This window comes from Pararge aegeria, chromosome 27, assembly GCF_905163445.1.
Source record: "Pararge aegeria chromosome 27, ilParAegt1.1, whole genome shotgun sequence".
Classification (NCBI taxonomy): domain Eukaryota; kingdom Metazoa; phylum Arthropoda; class Insecta; order Lepidoptera; family Nymphalidae; genus Pararge; species Pararge aegeria.
In genome coordinates, this window is record NC_053206.1 from 8,447,812 (window position 1) to 8,470,529 (window position 22,718).

Consider the following 22,718-nt stretch of genomic DNA (forward strand, 5'->3'; position numbering starts at 1 on the left):
CGCCATATATTCAGTACACACGCTAGGGGGAGCCCGCTTGCAAGAGAGGGAGGAGATCGCTAGACTTTTTCACCTTTTGCTTCCTTATCCTGTTCGGTCGCAGTTTCATCTGCGATGAAAAAATAATATTTAAATCGACTTCGAGTTCATAACTTTTAATAAATAAATATACTACGACAAAACACACATCGCCATCTAGTTATGGGTACTAGGATGACTGATGAATAATTTTATGATTAATATAACATTAATACTTATAAAATACAGATAAACATCCAGACACTGAAAAACATTCATGTTCATCACAGAATCAGTTGTGGGAATCGAACCCACAGCCTTGGACTCAGAAAGCAGGGTCGCTGCCCACTGCGCCAATCGGCCGTCATAATAGTAGTATAAGATATTGACTCGAAACCGATACAATTCAAATTACAGCAATGACATATTTGGATTATATTATTCTGACGTAGTGTTGTTTGAAAAGTGTAAAGCGGTAATAGCGCAGTGGGTAGGACCTCGACTTCACTATCGAGGGGCCGAGTTCGAATCCCAGCACGCACCTCTAACTTATAAGTTATGAGCGTCTTAAGTAATTAAAAATATCACTCGCTTCAACTGTGAAAGAAAACCTTAAAAAATTCAAAAAATTCAAAAGTTCAAAATTCAAGAAATTCCAAATTAAAAAAAAAATCATTTATTTCGAGTAGGCCTATTTAATAAGCACTTCTGAAACGTGAAGTATGTCTGTTTGCAGTGACTCTACCAACAAGAAGAGCCGGTAAGAGACTTAGTAGTTGCTCTCTTCCAACACCTCTCTCTTACAATCATTTCTCTATCTTGGGGAGATGAGAGCGAACATCATGAGTTAACCTGCACGCCTGCGAGTTCTACATAATGTTCTCAAAGGTGTGTGGAGTCCACCAATCCGCACTAGGCCAGCGTGGTGGACTACGGCCTTGACCCCTTCTCAGTGTAGGAGACGTTGGTATGATGATGTTTATGATGAACGCTTAGAACAATAGACATACAATAATTACAGTCTACACTAAATGGTATGAAAAGACAAACTATTTGTTCGAGAAACCATTCTAAAGTGGACTGGTTTTCGATACTTCAATATTAGTCGCATATGAATATCTTTTCAAGGCAAACAAAAGTAAAATTTAAATTTTCTTTTTAAAAATGCAACCATTCCATCAGTATTGTCTTATGACGTTGTCACGTTTAACTATCGTCAGTAAACCGATTTTATTTAATTTTTTTTCGCCGCCATTTCGGAGTCGCGTAGCCGGGCCGGCGCACCTTGTAGTGCACCTCGCGCACGTGGCGGTACAGCGAGGAGTACCAGCCGAAGGCGGCGCCGCACTGCGCGCAGCGGTACGGGGTCTCGCGGGTGTGCATCGCCACGATGTGGTACTTCAGCTTGGCGGCGTTCTGTGGCCAAATTCAAAATTCTAAATTTAAAATTCATAATTCAAAATTCATAATTCAAAATTTTAAAATTCAAAATTTCTTTTTTTTTAAAGTAAAATTTCTTTAAGCGCGACTAGGGAGTAACTCTGTATATTTATCTGTATATTTGTGATGAGAAATAAATGGCTTTTTTATTTATTTATAGGGAGTAACTCAGATTTTTCCCGATGTAATTAACGCTTACGTCAGACGTCTGTGTAGTTTCCGCTATTAAAAAATAATAATTTGTATTGGTCGTAAGTATATGTCATAAACTCCACGCTTCTTGACTTATACGCCTATATAGCTAGTGGCAAATATCATAATCAGTTAGGATTATTTATGTACAGTATTTTCAAACGGACCGAATGTGAATAAAAAAAGTTAATAAAAATTAATAAATATTTTTGAAAATCTCTAAATATACTGGTTTAAATATTACTTCTGTAATAAATAAATTATTAATTTTTCTTTAATATTCAATGACAAGGTTATATTGACTAGTGCTGATCTAACCTTAAATTTTCTACTCTCAATTATTCTATTTAACAAATTAAAATATTTATAAAATGTTAAAGTGATGTTAAGGAATTTTAAATAGAATATAAAATGAAATGGCGGCGTCCCAGGAAGTATGGAGTATGGCAAGACACTGTAACCTAAAACCTATGTAAAAATGTAACAGCTTTAAAACGTGTATTTTGCAAGATATTCTACATTGTATATCCTCTTATAATTTTGATTAGTGTTTTTACCTACACTTGAACTACACTTGAGCTATAAGACTGATGTGAAAGGCATATACTAATTCCGGCAGCGGTAGGAGAGTCGTAGTAAGCTACGTGAAAGCGCTCAGGCCGCGATTGCCCGAGAGTCGCAGGTTCAAATCCTGTCGATTCCGAAAATTGTTATATGCATTTTAAATTTATGAAATTTTATATGCTCACCCGGTAGGACTTGCCGCACACGTGGCACAGTTTTTCCTTCTGCTCTTTGTTCTTGTGCACGTTCTGCCGGTGCACGTACAGCGACTTGTGGCACTTGAACGGCTGCAACGACACAGCGATGGTCATACCCATTGACATCTTGGAGATGTCTCTTAAAAAGTTCAGTTTGTATTAAACGCAAGCTTATATAAAAGTCCTATTATAGTATAAAGGACTATGTAATCGACAAAAAAGCTTGGCTGTCAATTATTGCTCTAACCAGGTTGCTCGTCTAATAATTTTAAATGACATTGTGAGATGGTGATAACAAAAAACACCCGGCTAAGTTTGTTGTGGGCTTCTTCGTAGACCAGGACGCGTTTGGAACCCTCGTAGCTTTAGTTTTAAGTTTACGAATGTGGTTATCGCCATCAGCTCACTACCGTGTAATTCTCATGTAATGTACGCATCAAAAGTGCCACCTATGGGCCTACTTGAATAAAGTACTCAGCTATGTGCTTCCGGGAGGTCCCGCGCTTGCTGACACTGAGTACTTGAGCTACGTTCAGCTTGAGTACAGCCAAAATCCTTCACCAAGAGCTTGCTTTAAAGTACGGTCTGCTGGACAGTGTCCGGCTCTATTGGGACCGGACTATAACGCACAGGACGATCTTGGCCCATAAGCCTGATTTTTTTTTATTTATTTATTTAAAGGACAATCGCCAGGTTACAAACTCTTATAAAACTAAAAAAACATATTAATGTTATACATATACGTTATACATATAACCCCTAAGAATTAAAATCCCCCCCCCCCCATTTTCTTCTGTAATACCCCTAAGAATACCTTTCACTCCCCCTCCCCTTTGCCCCCTTTCGCCTATACGAATCCCTTAAGTATATCTAAAGCCCCCCCACGTTTCCCATATGTTCCGTTTGTTCTGTAGCATCCCTAAGAACGACCCCCCCCCTTGATTTCTTTTCTCCTGTAGCGCCCCTAATTATGTCAACAAACCCCCCATTTTCTTCTGCAAGACCCCTAACGATATCTTAGTCCCGTTTAGCTCTTTCAGTGCTCTTAAGTATGTCAACAACCCCCTCCCTTCCCCCTTTTCTCCTGTAATTCCCTTAAGTATGTCCCCGTTTCCTTCTGTAATGCCCCTAAGAATATTTTAGCCCCCCCTTCGTTTTTTCCCTTTCCTCCATCATGTCCACCTTTTCACCGGAATTGTCCCCACGTATGTCTACAGCTCCCCCTGTTCCCCCTTTCCCCCGAGCACCCCTGCCCGCATGCCGGCAGCGGTTACCTTGTTGCACAGCTGGCAGCGGAACTTGATCTTGTTGAGGTGCTCCCAGTCGATGTGGTCCCGCAGGCGCGTCTTGTTCACGAACTTCTTGCCGCACTCGTTGCACATGAAGCTGGCGACGGACACATTTTATTTACTTAATTAACTTATTTATTTAATTTAGTTATTGTAGCAACACGGCTGCAGGCAAGGAGGCATGGCCTATGTCACCCGCGGGGGGAGGGGGGGGGAGTGGCCCCGCACACTTGCGCTCGCGTAGCCGGAGCGCGTTCACGTATTATTAATTAATTAATTGCAATCATTTGATCCATTAATTTTGTATTTCAATTAAAATAATATTGGATAGACGCAGGCGGAAATCCATAATATATAATTAAAATTAATCTTAATTTGCTGTACTCCGCGAGCAGCAGGAGAATCTGTATGGTGTAATTTATAATTCCTTCAATCCTTATACTCCACACCACACGATCTATGGCAATGTAAATAAAATTTTAAATCTGTTTTTTTTCAATTTCAATCTACTTAAGGTCCTCAATAATATTTATATGTTTCCTAAAAGTGCAGGTAGCAATTAAAAAGCATGTTTTTTATTCTTCTAGAGAAATCCTCTCATATTGTACCACACATACAGTTTCAACATACAGTTTCTTTGACCGATTTCAGCTATGCTAGTAAATCTCCGGAGACATTTTCTAAATACGGGACACATATAGTGAAATCTCTATTCCCTCACTCTCACTTTCTGAATCCCAGCACGCACCTCTGACTTTTCTAAGTTATGTGCGTTTTAAGTAATAAAAATATCACTAGCTTCAACGGTGAAGGAAAACATCGTGAGGAAACCTGCATGCCTGAGAGTTCTACATAATGTTCTCAAAGGCGAGAGTCGGTAATAGTTAGATGTGATAGTGGTAACAGGTCAGCTGTAGTATGGATGCCTCACGTGAAGTCCTTCTCCTCAACGTGGCGCCGCGACACGCGCAGGTGCTGGCGGAACGTCGCGACTGACGCGAAGCGCTTGTCGCACGTGCCGCAGTGCAGCTCGTTGTTGTCGCGCGCCTGGGGGGAATGGAGGGGGGGGGGTGATAATAAGTGTTACACTGCTCGCCTCGAGCTTGATCTAGCAGCCAGGGCACTACTGGGATCTGGGCGTCGGGTCGGCCACCTCCACCCCCTCAAGTTAGGGGGGGGGGGGGGAGTTAATTCCAGTACACCGCCAATTCCCGTTCCCCTCTCAGGTGCTTGAGGGAAGACTTAACCCCAGTTGAAGGCCACCACCCGTTCCACCCTTAAATGTGGAGGGGGTGGGGTAATACTCCAAGCCATCGCCTGTTCCGCACTCAAGAGTGGGGGGAAAGAACTTCACTTAAACTTCCCCCCTCTAAAAGCCGGGGGAAAATATCGTCGACAAAGACCCGTATGGTCTTACGACGATAGCGTAAGGATGATCCCACATGCAGGGGGCTTCGCCCCGAACACTTCTGCCATCCCCCCATACCGGATCGCACTTACACTCACTTAAGTAACATCCAACATTAACGTCTTACCGCTTGACGTAGGTACCTCATAGGGAGAGAGGGTTTTAGAATATATAGTCAACAATAATAAAGAACTACGGCGCAACTCGATACTCGACTGGATAAACTCGATTTCCTAACCCCGGGCTGTAATTTAAATTTTAAAGTCATGTGATTTTTTATTCAACAATGTAAAAGCTGATTGTTAATAATGCAGTCTTAAATACCGTACCGCGCTAACCTATTAAGTTATGGCAGTTATATTGAACCCATACCGGTTTTTACGCGGCATCGTACCTGAACGCTAAATTTATTGGCGGTAAGTCATTGTCGGTTATAAAAACAATCTAATAAAAGAGCAACCGCTAAGTTTCTTGATAGTAGAGTCACTGGAAACAGACTGACTTGCAGTGGCTTGCACGTAGCTTTTGCCTACTGTACGAGTTATATTTAAAAAATTGGGTGGACAACGCTTTCGCGCATGTATGAAGTGCACGTCACTGCCGACTTGACGTTTCAAAGTGCTTATTAGCCTGGTTTAAATAACCCGGTTGGTAAAGGCAGCGGTACCTTGTGGCTCCGCATGTGGCGCCCCAGGGCGGACTTCCACTGGTACACCTTCTCGCAGCGCGGGCACGGGTACCTGTTCTGGCCCCTGTGCAGTACGCTGGAACGAAACGTGGATTGGGTCACATTGGTTTGGGTCACGCTCATTTGGGTCAAATTAATTTGGGTCACATGGGTGTGGTTACATTGGTTTGGGTCACATGGGTTGGTTATATTAGTTTGGGTCACGTTTATTCATGTGGGTTTGATTACATTCGTTCGGGTCATATTGGGTTGGGACACATGGGTTTGGGTCACATTCGCTCGGGTCATATTGGGTGGGGACACATGGATTTGGCTAACATTCGTTCGGGTCATATTGGGTTGGGACACATGGGTTTGGGTAACATTCGTTCGGGTCATATTGGGTTGGGTCACATTCGCTCGGGTCATATTGTGTGGGGACACATGGGTTTGGGTAACATTCGTTCGGGTCATATTGGGTTGGGTCACATTCGCTCGGGTCATATTGGGTCGGGTCACATGGGTTTGATTACATTGGTTTTCTTCACATTAATTTGTGTTGAGTGATAAATTTATGATTTGCAAACAGATTATGTGATGTAAATAATTCAGCCTTATGGATGATATAATAATTTATTTTATATTCTTTTAAGCAAAAGTTATTTTGATTCGGATCTGATAAATCACACTACGTTACCGGAGTTAGGAAATTGGCGGTGTCACCTCCCGTGCCTGGTAGAGTAAGTTAAGCCGTCGGTCCCAGTCTTAATAAATCGAATGGAACAGCGTAGTGGGTCTATGCTCTCAAACAGTTTCCTCTACGAGAGCGGAGGCCTGTGTCCAGTGTGGGATGTTGAGGGTATGTTAGTTACATACCGGTCCCGAGACTACTACGAACTTTAGGAGTCGCCATAATGGCGGGCGATGCGGCGCGGCAGGTCGCACTCACTTCAAGTGGTATCGGTAGGTCGTGCGCGAGCTGAACATCTTGCCGCACTCCACGCACTGCGGCTTTTCCGGCAAAGGCTCCGGCTTGCCGGCTTGCTGCGACAGAGAGACCGGCGTATTCGTAATTATTATAACAATAAAAAAAGGATTGTGTGGTTTTATGAAACCGCGGTAAAAGTGAAACTTTTTTTCACATTATAGACATTTAACCAAAAATTTCCAGGATAATATAATGGATATATATTTCCAGGAAGATATTTGGAAAACGATTTCCAAATCATATTTCTATTGAACTCCGTGTCTTAGAGTACGAAATACATAATACACAACAATTATTTAAATGGTATACACATATTAAAAAACTGAAAGCAATATTTTATAACCATTGAGTCTGAATATCTTATGGAGCGCTGGCACAAATGAGTGATAGTCTATACACTACACGGTCAGCTGACGCGACTATAGGCGCCGCCATATTGGCCTCGGTTGCTCTGCCGAGCGCCTGTCACTTTATCCCTACTCCGCGGCCGACCACACCCAAAAACAACTGTTGGGTGGGTGTGAACAATTGCTTTAACTAGATTGCTTATTAAATATTTTCAAATGACAATGTGTGATGGTGATAACAAAAAACAACCCGGCTAAGTTTGTTGTAAGCTTCTTAGAGCGGGGCGCCTTTGGAACCCTCGTAGCTTTATTTAGCTCTAGCTTTGGCTTTATGTAAACATTTTGTACGTAATCATCGCATCAAAAGTGCCATCTATGTGCCTATTTGAATAGAGAAATATTTGACTTTGACTTTCACTTTGAATTATAAGTTTTTATTGTGTGTTCATGAGATATTTTCATTCCCAAGGTTCAGTCAGTCCGAGTTCTATATGTTTGAATTTCTTAGAAATAAATATTAGATAGTTGGACATTGACAAACGTAAACAGTTGGAAACCTCACCTTTATGGTATGCTGACTGCCAATATGCCTCTCCAACTCTTTCTCTTCTATAAAAATCTCTGCGCACTGTCCACACGGGAACTCCTTCTCCCTGTAACTCTCCGCCGCGTCGTAATCAAAGTCGCTGCCCGCTTCGGAACTCTCCTTATTTTTTATTGCTTTCATTTTCTTTATATTCACCTTCTGTTTGGATTTATTTTTCAAATTCTGAAACATAAAATATAACTAGTAAATAGCAGAAAGATTGAGTTTTAAATAAAGTTGACAATGTGAGATGGTGATAACAAAAAAAAACACCCGGCTAAGTTTGTTGTGGGCTTCTTCTTAGACCAGGACGCGTTTGGAACCCTCGTAGCTTTAGTTTTAAGTTGACTAATGTGGTTATCGCCATCATCTCACTACCGTGTGGTTCTTATGTACGCATCAAAAGTGCCACCTGTGGGCCTACTTGAATAAAGATATTTTTGACTTTTGACTTATCCGCACTGGGCCAGCATGGCGGACTACAGCCTATATTATAGTGTTTTATAAGGAATCCCGGTATAAATATTAAATCAAAAGAAGGATATTAATTTTGCATGTGTTGTTAGGTCTGTATCTGATTTATTTGAGAAAAAACTATAGCGGCAGTTTGCTCAACAACTATGCGGTTTTCGGATAAATTAGCTTGGGTGTGAGTTATTGCTCTAACCAGGTTGCTCTTATGATAATTTAAAATGACAATGGGAGATGGTGATAACAAAAAAACACCCGGCTAAGTTTGTTGTGGGCTTCTTCTTAGACCAGGACGCGTTTGGAACCCTCGTAGCTTTAGTTTTAAGTTGACTAATGTGGTTATCGCCATCATCTCACCACCGTGTACTTCTCATGTAATGAAGATATTTTTGACTTTGATTTTGAAACTTTGGTACATGCAAAAACTAAACGATTATATAACTGTACATGAATGAATGAATATTTGAATGGATGAATTAATGTAAGAATCTGTGTGTGTGAGTCTGGTGGGATCTCAACTTAGAGTGGCAAATTGTCTCCATCGGCTTCTGTTGGAGGCCATTTTGGCGATGTTATAAGAACGGCACGAGTTTGACCTTTTTAACCGGACAGTCCATCTCGATGGGGACCGACTTCTGGGTCTTTTGCCTACAGTGTTGCTTGTAACTATATTTGTTTGCATGCTATGATTCCCCCGCCGCATAACCCCTGTGTAAACCGTTACCTTTTTCTCCTTAGTAGTTTTGAGTGCCTTTCCCACGACGTAGACCAGGTCGTTGACGAAGGTCTCCAGCTCGAAATGCGTGTCGTCATCCGGCTCGCGCTTGACGGACGCGGGCTCCAGCTTGACGGGCGGCTCCGGGAAACTGATGCAGTGCAACTGCGCCGCGCCCAGGCGGGACTTGTGTTTGTACGTCGCGTCCTAGCGTACGATACCACTGATATATCACTTGCATTAAACATGAAAACACTTCGTATGTGTACATGTTTAGTCAAAATCTATCACGTTTCCACCACGCCGGTCCAGTGAGGTGTACTATGGATTGGTGGACACAGACCTTTGAGAACATCTTTCAGGCATCAGGTTGCCTTCACCGTTTAAGCAAGTGACCTGTATACGACACGTACTATCTATCTATATACTATATAAAAGAGAAAGTGTGTAGGTATGTTCCGTATAGGCTCGGAAACGGCTGGACAGATTTCAATGAAACTTTCAGGGGATCTCCGGATTGACCTGGCGAGTAATCCTGAAAAGTTTGGTGACGATCGGAGCACTCCTATTTTATAAACTGTCAAACTGTCAAATACAGCTTTTATTAAATATTTCAAGTTTATTGTTTAAATAAAATAAAGCAAAATCTTTTCTGGCGAAGCGGGCTGGTTAAGCTAGTACTAGCATAAGACACTCGCGACCTGTATACGACACGTACTATACTAGCATAAGACACTCGCGACCTGTATACGACACGTACTATACTAGCATGAAAGACACTCGCGACCTGTATACGACACGTACTATACTAGCATGAAAGACACTCGCGACCTGTATACGACACGTACTATACTAGCATAAGACACTCGCGACCTGTATACGACACGTACTATACTAGCATGAAAGACACTCGCGACCTGTATAAGCAAATATATACAAATTGCATACTTGATGAAAACAATGTGAGTAAGAAGTAACAGCAATCTGAAGGTGTTAATAGATAGATACAACTCTCCAATTTACAAGATCTATGTCAAACTACATGTAGAGCTACCTGCGGGCACAAATTATGTATATTCAATATTAATATGTAATATAATTTAATTTAGTTTTGATTACCATATTTTAATTTATTTTGTTCAATAATAGTATAGCAATCCTATTTTGATTATTTAGTTAAATTGGGTCCTATTTACCTAATAAACAATTATTATTATTATTTATTTTTATAAATTATTTTTAACAGTTATAAAAGAAAAATAAAAAAAAGACTTAAAAATTAAAAAAAAAAAAACCACTTGGTTTTGAGTTCCCAAGACCACTTGGGTACTCAAAACCAAGTTTGTTATCTTATGAGCAAGGTCCAAGTGTTTTGAGATTTATTAATATTATTATGATAAATTCCCAAACAGACCCTACCGGGGATCAAAACTGGCATATCCCACTTATCACTAAATGCTAAACACTGCACCGGGAAGATCAACAAATGCGGTACCTGAATTTTAATGCCCAGAAGTTCAGTGCAACATTGCTGCGCTTGTTTCTTGAAGCGCTGGAAGCGGCGCAGCAGTGCGTGGCACTCCCAGCACACCTGCATGCAGACTGACAGCATCTCAGCCGAGATCTGGGGAGGAGAACAAAATATTTTCAAAGAAAATTAAGCTAAATTTGCTATAGTCCGCGACAAGCGGGAGAATCTGTATGGCCTAATTTATAAATTCTCCATACCAAACAGCTTCAGCGATGTACCCTCTACACACCGATACATCAGGAGATGTTGACTTTACAATGAATCATTGTTAAGAGATTCTTATTAATTGTTCAGAGATATTACATAGAATATACAACCACATTCCAATATAATAATGGATTTCTGACAATCGGGTAACCATAATCGGCCTTCAATATGGAGTTAGCTTTTTCTATGAGTTATTGTTTTAATCCAAAGTAACATTCATTATTTTTCATCAGAAATTCTCCATCCCCTTGTCCTCTACAAGGGGATAGAGAATTTCTGATGATATTTTACTGATATTTTTTTAAAACTATAGAGAGTTCAAAAACATAGGACTATCAACCCCATTGCAACCCTTTGTAATTATATTATCTCTTTTCTAGCAGCAAACCTAGACTTAAAAGAAACCATCCATGTTAAGAGAATAGATTACATATAAGTAGTCTGTGAAACCTTCTGAGTAATCCTTTACCTGATTATGAAAGTCTCATCAAAATCGGTACAGCCATTTAGATTGGCCGGTATAAGCAGTCATCATCAGCATCATAAAATTAACCCATTACAGGCCCACTACAGGGCACGGGACTCCTCCCACAATAAGGGGGGTCAAGGTCGTAGTCCACCACGCTGGCCCAATGCGGATTGGTGGCCTCCACACACCTTTAAGAACATTATGGAGAATCCTCAGGCATGCAGGTATTTTCACGATGTTTTCCTTCACAGTTGAAGCAACTGATATTTTTGCTTAGAATGCACATAACATGCCAGGATTGGAACTCAGCCCCCAAAAGTGAAGTCGTGCTCCTACTGGGCTATCACCGCTTCCGCACCGGTAAGATATCACAATAAAAAAAAATTACAACGCAGACAAACTAAATTAACGAAACATCGTATCAAACATTTTATTGTTATCTGATATTTGCTTTGTTAGCAAATAAATCAGTGTTACCGCATTTACAATGCTACGTGTAACGTTCTGGCCTACATTGTTCTTAGGTTACGGTAATTTAAGTTAACATAAAACTTTTTTCTAAAGCTTTGTTGATATTAAATCGAGATACAAGAGTCATATTTCCCAACTGTTAAAACACTGTAAAACCAGTTAATATGCCGAAAAAAATCAACGGACTTCAAGTAAAAAGGGTCTTTTTTGTTTAATGTTAGGCAGCAGTCAACGTGTTAAGCAAAGCTTTTTTACTCAACTTACCGATATTTCATTCAAGATTTGTGTATAAAGCGGATGGATATCGCTGCCTTCTATAAGATACAAATTTCGACCTACACTCAAACACGCTGTACATATTTCATTCATAGTTCACTTTTTATAAGATTAAAATCAATTCCGAGTAATTATATGCTGTAATTTGTATAAAAATATCGATTTTAACATTGTTTCAAATAAGCGTCCTTTCGTTCTGTGTCAAAAATGACATAAGAAACAAATGTAACGTTTTAGTCTATGGTAATCAATAATCAGTGTTACCAGTACTAAAAACAAAATATAAGGGTTACTACATTCAATCTTCTGTTTTGATCAAAACGTAGTAATTGTATCCTCTTCGATATTCATCCATGTTTAATCCATGAAATACATACTCACCACCCTTGAAATAAATAAAATAAAAACAGGTAAATGTGCTTCTATCATTCTATATATCTATTTGCTTCAATCATTCATTTAATATTTTACTATCCGACTGTTTAGGAAAAGACCCATTTTTTATTGATTTTTTTCGCTTTGCTTTCTCTATCACTTCGCGCTTTGGATAAGTAGGAATTGTTTACTTTCACAATGAGTTAAAAACTACGGAGTAAAGAAATAAAAACCTATTTTAGAATGTAGAAACAATGAAAGATGTAAAAAATTAGAATTGGAATATATTGGAATGTGAAAAATATAATTTCGTAAAATATTAATTCTATATGAACCAGTCAAACAAGCAGTTGAATATAGTTTAATTTTGATTTGTTTTAGCATATGAATAGTCATGCCAAGTCTGCCAACCCGTTAGACAAATAGTTTGCCGATTTTTTCGATGCAAACTATCACCTGCCATTCTAAGACTTTTTCCTTTCATACGCGCTTCAGCCGAGTAGCAACAAAAGTACGGGCGATAATTGATTCAGTGTGCGGAATTTTTAGTATACATTTTCCATCTATTATGTCATCTTACAAATGCATTATGGGTCCACAGCCAAAAATAAATAGTGGTAATGAATTTGTAGCTGCAGTTTTCTATATCGCAAATCTGCATTGGTGTTGCCATCTTACCAGCACTTTTCTGCACTGGTAATGACCAATAAATGCCAAATATGAGATTTTCTACCAACGGCTGCTTATTAGTTTATGTGGAAATAAACCTTTCATTTATCGAAAGAGCGCTATCTAGTGACAATACTGGGAAATTGTCACTAGATAGCGCTAGATAGCTGGTTTGTCAATAGATGGCTCTCTTTTTTCCACGCGATAGGTAACGAATAGGTAATTCGTTCGTTAAGAAGAAAAATAAAAAAACGAACAGCAGTCAGCCAACGAAAATGATGGTCACTTTCGATTATAATATCAGACAATAAAATATCTTTTAAAGTTGTTTATAATATTTGGAAAGGCAGGAAGACATTTCGAGGTTTGTTTACTTAGTGGCTTCTTCATTGCGTGTTACACGTCTGCTCCCGCCTTTAAAGCAGTGTCCTTTTCCTTGTTTTTCTTATGCTATTTCTTCTACTTTTTGTTCGGATCTTTCTTTTTATTAATATCATTGTATTTGAGTAGCCTTTTGTACATTTTCAACAATTGTTTTGCATCTTTTCCATCTCTTTCGTAACTTGTTTGACACTTCTTTCAATTCCCTCTGTATTTGTATTTTCTCCCGATTCTTTACTTATATCTTCTGGATCTTTATTAGTCTCTTTTGGTTCTTCTGAAATGACGGGGTCTACGTATTTAGAAGAACCTTGTAAAGTATTAAAATGTTCAATGGATCCTTCTACAACATCATTTATCTCTGCTAATACTGGTATATCTTCCTCTGTAACTACTTGAGTCTTCTCTTTTGATTCCTCAAGTTTTCTTTTTAGTTCTTTATTCTTTTTTCTTAAAGCATTCAGTATATTTGACGTTGTTAAAACTCTTTTGACCTTTTTGCTCCCTAAATAGCGATCACGCCATGACACATTTTCTATTTCTTCACCAATATCCGTATTGTTTATCACGCTTTCGTTATTTTCACCATTATCAACTTTTTCATTTATAAAAATTAATTCATTGGTATGTATTTCATCTATTTTCGCAGATAAAGCTACTATTTCTGCTCCAGTCGGCTCTTTAGAGACAGAAATACCTTCAACCTCATAGCATGAAGAGTCATCAGAAATTTCTAAGATTTCGTATATATCATCTTCATCATCATCTAAAGATACTATACTATCATAAATATTCCTACTATTTTCATGAATATCAACAACTTTACTATTGCTTTCCGTTTTTTCGTGTACGTCAATTTTTTCTATATCTTCTTCAATTACAACTATATTTACATCGTCTTCTCTAAAAAAGTTTTGGTCGGCACCTTCATGAAAATCCGACTTGGATTTCTTGGATTTTTTTCCTTTTTAGACTTTTTCTCTTTCTTTCTTTTCTTTTTATGCTTATCTACGTCTTCATCTGACACACACACTACATCTGATATGCTAATGAACTGTGTGTTATGAGTTTGTGTTTCGTCTTCTTGATCTACGATCTCTCCTTCAGATAAATCTTTATCTGTATTAGTTATTTCTCCTTCTTCCATAGACTCAACGGTATCATTTGTATCAGTTGCATAAGAATCACTTTTATTTGCATTTTCTAGCGATTTTATGTTTTTGTTTGTTTTTTCTCCATAAGAATTTTTATTTCTCGGTCCTTCAGTATTTTCACTATCAACTGTAATAATAACAGATTTACTAGATAGTGGCGTTTCATTTCCTTCAGATTCATAAAAATTGTCTTTTCTTAATTGTACAATAATTGATTTAATTGCTTGCTGTGATTCCATCTTGTTGTTATCCATTATATTAGCTTCCATGCCTTCAATGTCCAGACTTTTATTTACAGACACATTTGTACTTATGTTTTCAAGATCTTTGTTAGAATCAGTAGTTTGAGAAGTTTCTACTTCTATATTTAGACTTTGATTCGTGTCAAGTTCGATTATCGTAATTTTGTTCAACGACATATGGGTATTCATGTTTGTATTACCTTCAAGATTAGCAATGTTCTCCTTAGTGTCTACTGTTCTAGCTTCCTTTATTTTTATATCAGACTCTTTATTTTCCAGTTCCGCTATGCTCACTTCTTTATTTTTAATACTCGTATCTGTTTTAACCTTTTCTTTTACTTCTTCTGTTACAAGAATTTCTTTATCTTTTGTAATATGTTCATCACATTTATCAGTTTTACAATTTACCTCTATAGATGCATTCGTTTCTTCACAATTACTAGCATTTTTATCGTTTGTAATTATATTAGCATCTTGAGAAGTATCATTTTCCGAATCACTATCGGAGCTGCTTTCTGAATCTTCAGTAGAACTAGTAACGTTTTCATAGGTTTTTCTGTCTAAGTCTTCCAAGAGATCGATTTTCTCTTCATCAGATAACTGTAAGGTTATTTCATCGTGGTCTTCTTCTTTATCTGGCTTGTTATATTTTTTCTTTTGTTTCTTTTTCAGTTTAGCTTTCATATTAACCAATGTTGATGGCTCTTTGTTTTTAACTACAGATACATTAGTGTTTTCTTGTGTCCCTGTTTTTGTAGCATTTTCTTTGGTACTTATGACTTTTGTTTTGCCTACAGTATCTATACTGGCTTTTGATTTAGTGGTACCTTCTTTGCCACTGCTTTCTATAGTTTTATTTATTGCGGCACTACTACTTGCGGTCGTAACAATTTTGGTTCGATTTAATACAATTTTTTTACTTTGTTTTGGCTTTGGTACTATTACAATTGAATCTTTTACTCTTTTTGTCACTGTTTTGGAGTTGCCTGGTGTCTGCTTGCTTGGAGAAGGTGGCTTAACTGCAAATGATAATAAAATGAAATGTATTTTATAATTATTAACTGCGACCTTATAGGGTAAAACCTTATCGATGTTTATTGAAAATGACAGTTTCAGAGCTGCGATGCGCTGGTTATGAAAGTGTGAATAGGAAAAATTTGTTTTATTAGAGGTGTTATGCGGACGAAGTCGACAGGAATCACTAGTAAAATACGTCGTTATTATCATTATCATCAATCCATTACGGACTTACTGTAAGAGATCATCTCAGAGTGAAAAGGGTTTAAACCCAAAACTGACCTTGTATATGTTGGTGTACAACCGTGCAAATTTCCTTACCAATAAAGCCATTAGGGCGGTGATAGCCCAGTGGGCAGGTATCCACCGACTTAACCACTTTTCATTGTGGGAGGAGACCCGTGCCCTGTTGTCTCACTCTGTTGGGTATTACCTGATGATGCTAAAGAGATACAGGTAAATTAATATTGTTTATTTTCTGTTCATATTGCTGTCAGGGGAGTAGATGTTTTGAAAGTGGTTGGTACCTACACCCAGTGGCGTGCATCTCATAGATACAAATAAGCAGTGCATACCCTGACCTCAGGGCCTCTCAGACCATAAGGACGACTTAAAATTTAAAGATTGAAAAAAAATTAAACAATTAATAGAAAACTATAAAAGCGCCATCTAGTTAAAACCGGCCGCACTTCTATGTAAATCAATGGACAAGTCCCGTGTCATGGTTTAGAACTAAAATAGACAAACTGCATAATATTTCGACTATATTTTAATTTTGAGTTGTAAACAGTATCCCTAAATAAAAAGTAACGCTTTAAATATAATTTAAATCTCATAAAATTTGCTGGGGTTTTCACGATTAAGTATCCATTGCCGGGTAAATCGTTTATTCGTCGCTCGAATTAATGCGCCGCGCCGCCGCGGTCTCCATAGAAGCACGGCGATTGAATGCATCTGTCGTTACTTGTGTGCGCGAGCACACAAGGAAGTTCTGGTGTGTAGTGATATAATCGCGTGCGTGCTTACACAATATTGGGCTCTTTCTATGTGTGCGAGTTTTCCAGGTTTCCAGTATAGGGGTTTCGCTTGTGTGCAAATCTTAAAAGCACTGCTTACGGAAATTTGAAATCCAAATGTATGCTTTGTTTTTTTATAAGCACAAGTAATTTGCTTTGTTTGTTATTGTTTTAAACGGCAATAATTCATTTTTGTAATTAAAAAATTTATCAATGAATTTCATTACATTCAAGGTCTTTAGAAATTTATAAGTACCTAATTTGTTCAAAAAGTATATTAAAATAACCAAATTAAAAGTTGCCGAATTATGTTAAATAAATTATTTACGTATACCAGGTGCCATTGGTAACTGAACAACTTCAAATGACAACTTTTAATAGCATTTGTGTACTAAGAAAATATTACGGACATATTTTGACTATGATATTCTCATTATCGCTGGCGATCGCTCAGCGCCATTATTTTTACCTTCAACCTTTTACCTTCTGTCATAACAACTTATATTCACCGAATTAGAATTCAATACTGTTTTTTTCGTTTGCTGTACGGTTGTTTGTAAATAGTTACAATTATTATTGTTAACATTAACCTTTGTGACAGTGTACTGTTTGTAAATGATTGTGAGGAATATTCTTAGTGTAAGAAAGTTCTTATATTCGGCGTGTGATCTGATGGTTCAGTGTGCTTGGAAAATGAAGGTAAGTTTAGAGCTAATTCTTAACTAACGTTTAATTGAGATATATTTTATTTTAACTTGCTATGAAGTTCTGTATTACATTTCATTTATGGGTTAGGTACGTAACTGCACTCTACGTTGTGATACGCGACTATGGTATGGTATAATATACTTTAACTGGCTAATAGTAATGTTCTTTATGACATTTTGAATCACATATTAGGTATTTCACTGCACTGTACATTCTGACACGGGACTATGAACTTTAATCACCTAGTTATAAGGTTTTTTATGACATTTGGTTCGCATATTAGGTATTGCGCTGCACTGTACATTCTGATACGGGACTATGAACTTTAATTGGCTAGAATTAAGGTTCTTTATAACATTTTGGTTCACAGATTAGGTATGTCACTGCACTGTACGTCGTGACACGCGATAATGAGCGTTAACTCCGTGGTAACAGGGTTCTCACCGTGCGCGTTGTCCTGCTGCAGCTGTGCGCGGATGGCCCGCGCGCGCGCTTGCAGCTCCAGCAGCTCCAGCACCGTGAGGCCGGCGCGGTTGGCGCGGCTGTGCGCCTCGCCGGCCTCCTCGCCGCGCGGGCTCCGGCGCCGGTGCTTGCGCGACTTGTGCTTCCGGTGCTTGTGCTGTCACACACACACGCACAGTCGCGTGCACAGGGTTTTTGACCAGGGTATGCATAGAGAAGGGAGGTGCCAAAAATGGAACAATCCTCCGCCATGAGTTATACAAAATTTTTAGGGTACAATTTTAGGTTAACACACACACATCGGCAAATGTCAGTTTGTAGTGACTCTACCACTCTTGCAATTTTACGAACCTCCAAAATTATAACAGTCACTCTACTAAGTTATCTATGTATTATACACTAGCTTCTGCCAGTGACTTCGTCTGCGTGGACTTGGGTCTAAAGCTTTGCTCGTCATGAAAAGGCAGAAGAGGATGTCTCCGCTGTCTCCTGCTTTATTTTATGCCGTTTTATTCGCTTCATTTTGGGTGGAAAAATAATATTCTTATACTTTTTTTAAAGTATGTTTACTTGACAGGATAATTGCAATTCGACTAAATTGAAAAGCTATACCAATGAAAATCTATGACCTACTACATGGAGTTTTTTTTTTTATAGGGTTATAACCTCTGACGAATAACCTAGAATAAACATATTTGACATTTGTGATATTGTTGAGCCTTGTTCTTAGGTTGACCTATGGAGGGTAGAGGTAAGGAGAGTCATCTTATATGGGAGAAAAGTTGAAAAAGTGTCCAGTTGTTGCGCTAAATAACAGTTCAAAAATCCTCCACAATGGCGCTGGTGGATGCACAGGGTATGGTATGAATGTAGCAATCGTAGATGAATTGAAGTATGCAGAGTTAAAAAATTTAATGTCATTATCGACTAAAGTAGTTAATTATTGAGAATTTCAACAACTTACGTTGTACAAAATATTGTGGTAAATATAACCTTACTTCCTTGTATCTCCATACTTCCTTGTTTATTTTTCAAGCCTACTCTAACAATATTTATATTTGGCGCTTCTTTTAAGAGTTACCCTGATGCAAATGTGGCGCCATCCTAATTTAATACATTTTGACGACACTTTTTCATATACACAGATGACTCTCCTTACCTCTACCCTCCATAGGTTGACCCAAGCTTTCTAGGAGTAAGCTTGAAAAATTGATTTAATATTCTAATCTTACTATCATCGCTTGCAAATCTGAATAGTTTGCGAGTTTACTGCTCGAAAAATGGATGAATTCTGAACACCATTTTTTAACCATTTTCTAAGTTATAATAGTATAAATAACTTCGCTGTTGAGGTTAGACTTTATTATTAATAATATTTTTATACATTTTATGTAAAGTATATTATAAAAAACAAGTGTGATAAAATAAATGAAAACAAACCAAATAAAGAGATTTCTTTTAGGCAAGTTTTTATTTCTTTCTTAATGATTTAAAATAAACTTTACTCTAATAAATAACAAAAAGAATGTTTACATTTAAAGATGCAACTTATTATGACATTGTAAACTTTTTGTTTGCTTTTTTTGATTTTACATGCCAGAAAAATATATGATTTACTGACAGAGAACGATTAAGAATATTATTCAATTTACCAAAAAAACACAAAGAAATAAGGAATGTAAAATCGCGTTAAAGTAAAATAAACCGTATATCTGAGGGCAAAATGCCTCTGGAGGATATATTGAACGTGTATTTTGATAGAGCTCTACAGGTAGCGTTTCATAATCTCCTACTGCATTTTTGTCCAAGGATAACATCTTTAATTTCACTAAAAATTGAAAAGGAAAATCGATTTCAAACATTAAAAACTGAAAAGCTTTTGTAATCTGAACGCATTTAAAACTTTCGCGGCTTTGTTAATGTAGTAATCAAAATGGCTGTCGATAAAATATTTGAAAACGAAGATTATATCATTGTTAACAAACCGTACGATATGTACATTAATTCGGATAATGAAAATGAAAAAGTAAGTACAGAGTACTTTTGTTTCCATGATACCTACATCAATGCTCATATAATTCCAACTTAGCTGTTGAGGTTAGACTTTAGTTTATTTTTGTAGTATAATTGAGTATATGGTCTGTGATTATCGAATGGCAGCTAAAGGGATGTACCCAAGATATTAATATACGATTTTTAAACGATTAGCATTGCTTCTAATTACTTGTTACATTTGTTGTAAGATAGTATAAGTATATTTCAGAGGTTAAGTTAGTTAGTACTGCGACTTCATAATCGTATAACTGGTCTAATCTTAGTGATATTTCAACCAATTTTGAAGCTAGTAGGGGATTATACACATATGAAGGGCTTCAAAATAGCCACTCTTTTTACCGGCAGTCCCCGCTATAAGTGAATGAAATGAGGGTTTGAAAGTTGTATGAAAGTTCGTTGGAAAAGTTACTAAAATAAAGTGGTAAAAGAACTAGTTTTTGTAAAACGCATATAATAAATGATAGAAATTGGAACAGGAAATGTTATGTTTGTTGTAGTATCAGAAATTGTATGCATACGATGTCCTGGGCGACAGCTGGTCTTCATACTTCATGTTTTTCTTGGTTTTAGAACACAGTAACGTGTCACATTGCATCACACGACTCCCACCTGTCCAGCTCAACAAACCCGCTGTACTTCGTGCAACGTCTCGACTACTCAACCAGTGGGATACTTTGTATAGCCAAAAATAAGACTGCGGCGGCTCGTGCCGGCAAGCTTTTCGAGAAGAGGCTAACTAGGAAATATTATTTGGCGATCGTTCGGGGACATATTTTAGGATTCGAGCTAGCCGATATACATTATGCTGTGGGTTAGTGATTTATTAGTAATTTAAATAAATAAATAAAGATTACCCAATACTAGCACTAAGCATGGCAGTGAAACTAAGGTCGACGGGGCACTACTATACAATAGTCTACCTAAAGAGATTTTCTTAGGTACTACATTTTGAAGTCATTTTGAATTAAAAAAATAATTGTTTGAATGCCTTTTATTTGTTAAAGTTGCTGGTTTTGTATCACAAACTACATAAAATATTACCACTTATTTGTGTTAGGTAAATTTCTCTGTTTCTTTTGAATATATCTTTAAACCTGATTAATAGTATAATTTGTGAGATCGTGTTTGGGTGATTAAGTAAAACATTTTTGGAACGCTGGAAAAATATGAAAAAAGAAAGAAATAAATTTTTTGACATTCGTGGTTTTAAACAATACTGCTTTATCATAATTTATGAACGCTTTGTGAACCAGGCGTGGACCCTTCTCCGCAAAGCGCTCACAAGATGTCACCCGTGATAAGCTCTGCTAGTTTGAGTGGGGAGCCACGCGCTGCGCACACCAGAATGTTGGTGTTGGAGACTGGCAGCTACTGTGGTGATCCCGTCACTGTAGTGCTACTGAAACCTATCACAGGTAACAGTATATGTAACTACTAGTGTTAATATAAATATTTTGCAATTTAGGTCTTGTTCAGAGGTGAACTATCCATGGAATGTCTGCATGTCGTTGAAATATGTAGTGCTCTGCTATATCGAGTTTGGTGCCTACACTCGAAATATAATTCAAAACCCCAGTATCCCCTTAACCTCCCAACACCAGATCTGTTGGGGTTATTTGGAAGTAAACATCAGACGCTCTCTAGGCACGGTAGTTAAATACATTAGAGTTTTTTCTATGTTAAGGTCGTCGCCACCAATTGCGGGTGCACTGCAGCGCAGTGGGTCATACGATTCTGGGAGACTACACGTACACTAATAAAGTTGACAGCACGCCACACCGAATGTTTCTGCACGCCACAAGGTAAAATCTATTCCGTTTGCTTTTTTAAAGTGCATATTACGGATCAGAAATCAATTCAATTCCCAGCTAAGGAAGTGCTGCTGTTCCTGACGGCTACTATTATTGAGGAGGATAATCACTATCATCACCATCACCTCAACCAATTGACGCCCACTGCAGGATATAGGTCTTTTGCAGGGAGTTCCAAAATCATCCTGGGCGCATGTTTCAGTTATCAATTAGGATCGATAGGTTGTGAAAATATTTTGAATTACTCCATAGCCACTTCTCTGGAGAGGAAGAGAAGATAGAGAAGTATAAGCCATAAGTCCCATTAGAAACATACCTGTGCACCAACTAGCTTCTTCCACCAGTGGGTTAAAGGGGAATTCGAATCTACCCGTTCACAAACTGCGTTAGGGTAGGAATTTAATGTAAAAATATTTCTAGCTCAAGGAGAAAAAAAAACAGAACCTTAATTATTTTCATTTGAAAAGAAAGGCGATTATTATCGATTATTACCATAATTACTCCTCTCTGTTACTTCGTAACCGCCAACGGTTGGCGGAACCATCTCTTATTTCATGCATTTAAATCTATAAATTTATTTCAATAACATATTTTTCCCGCAGGTTAATATTGCCATTTCTTCAGGACCCCCTGGACATACAAAGTCCTGAACCGTTCTTCACTGATTTGGAGTTCAGCCGTAAATGGAAACCTGGCAAGAAGTTTTATAAGTATAAGACGCAAGAAGATTTTACTGCCGTTTGTGATGTTATTGACAAAAATTACACTGTGGGTATCAAATATGAAGAGTTTTGTTTTAAAAAATAAACACAATTATTGCTTGGTTAAATTTATTATATACCTGTTATCTTCAACTACCTTCTTTACAATCTGACTCAAGTGTTAAATCAGATTTGGAGTAATATTGTTCTGTGAATCAGATGGACGTACGTTTTTTTGCGCTCACGATTGCAGCTAGTTTATTACCAATCATGATACGAAATTAGCATTAA

The 22,718-nt window shown here is 37.9% G+C and overlaps 2 protein-coding genes and 1 pseudogene across 2 annotated transcripts; 1 reads left to right on the plus strand and 2 right to left on the minus strand.

Annotated features, from left to right (window-relative positions):
* On the minus strand, positions 1-12,036 carry LOC120635791 (zinc finger protein 91-like). The gene is made up of 11 exons (XM_039906951.1): positions 11,825-12,036; positions 10,378-10,506; positions 8,892-9,089; positions 7,673-7,879; positions 6,725-6,819; positions 5,776-5,872; positions 4,632-4,747; positions 3,686-3,797; positions 2,400-2,501; positions 1,303-1,434; positions 1-109 (listed from the first exon to the last, which is right to left on the minus strand). Exons 1-11 carry the CDS (start codon positions 11,927-11,929, stop codon positions 23-25), a joined length of 1,380 nt encoding a protein of 459 aa, XP_039762885.1. The 5' UTR covers positions 11,930-12,036; the 3' UTR covers positions 1-22.
* A 1,240-nt stretch (positions 12,037-13,276) lies between these two features.
* On the minus strand, positions 13,277-15,922 carry LOC120635584 (annotated as a pseudogene).
* Positions 15,923-19,528: 3,606 nt separating this feature from the next.
* On the plus strand, positions 19,529-22,539 carry LOC120635793 (RNA pseudouridylate synthase domain-containing protein 1-like). Its single transcript, XM_039906953.1, has 5 exons — positions 19,529-19,886; positions 20,486-20,726; positions 21,169-21,330; positions 21,600-21,717; positions 22,329-22,539. The coding sequence occupies exons 1-5, from the start codon at positions 19,794-19,796 to the stop codon at positions 22,531-22,533; spliced, it is 819 nt and encodes a 272-aa protein (XP_039762887.1). The 5' UTR covers positions 19,529-19,793; the 3' UTR covers positions 22,534-22,539.
* The last annotated feature ends 179 nt before the right edge of the window (positions 22,540-22,718 follow it).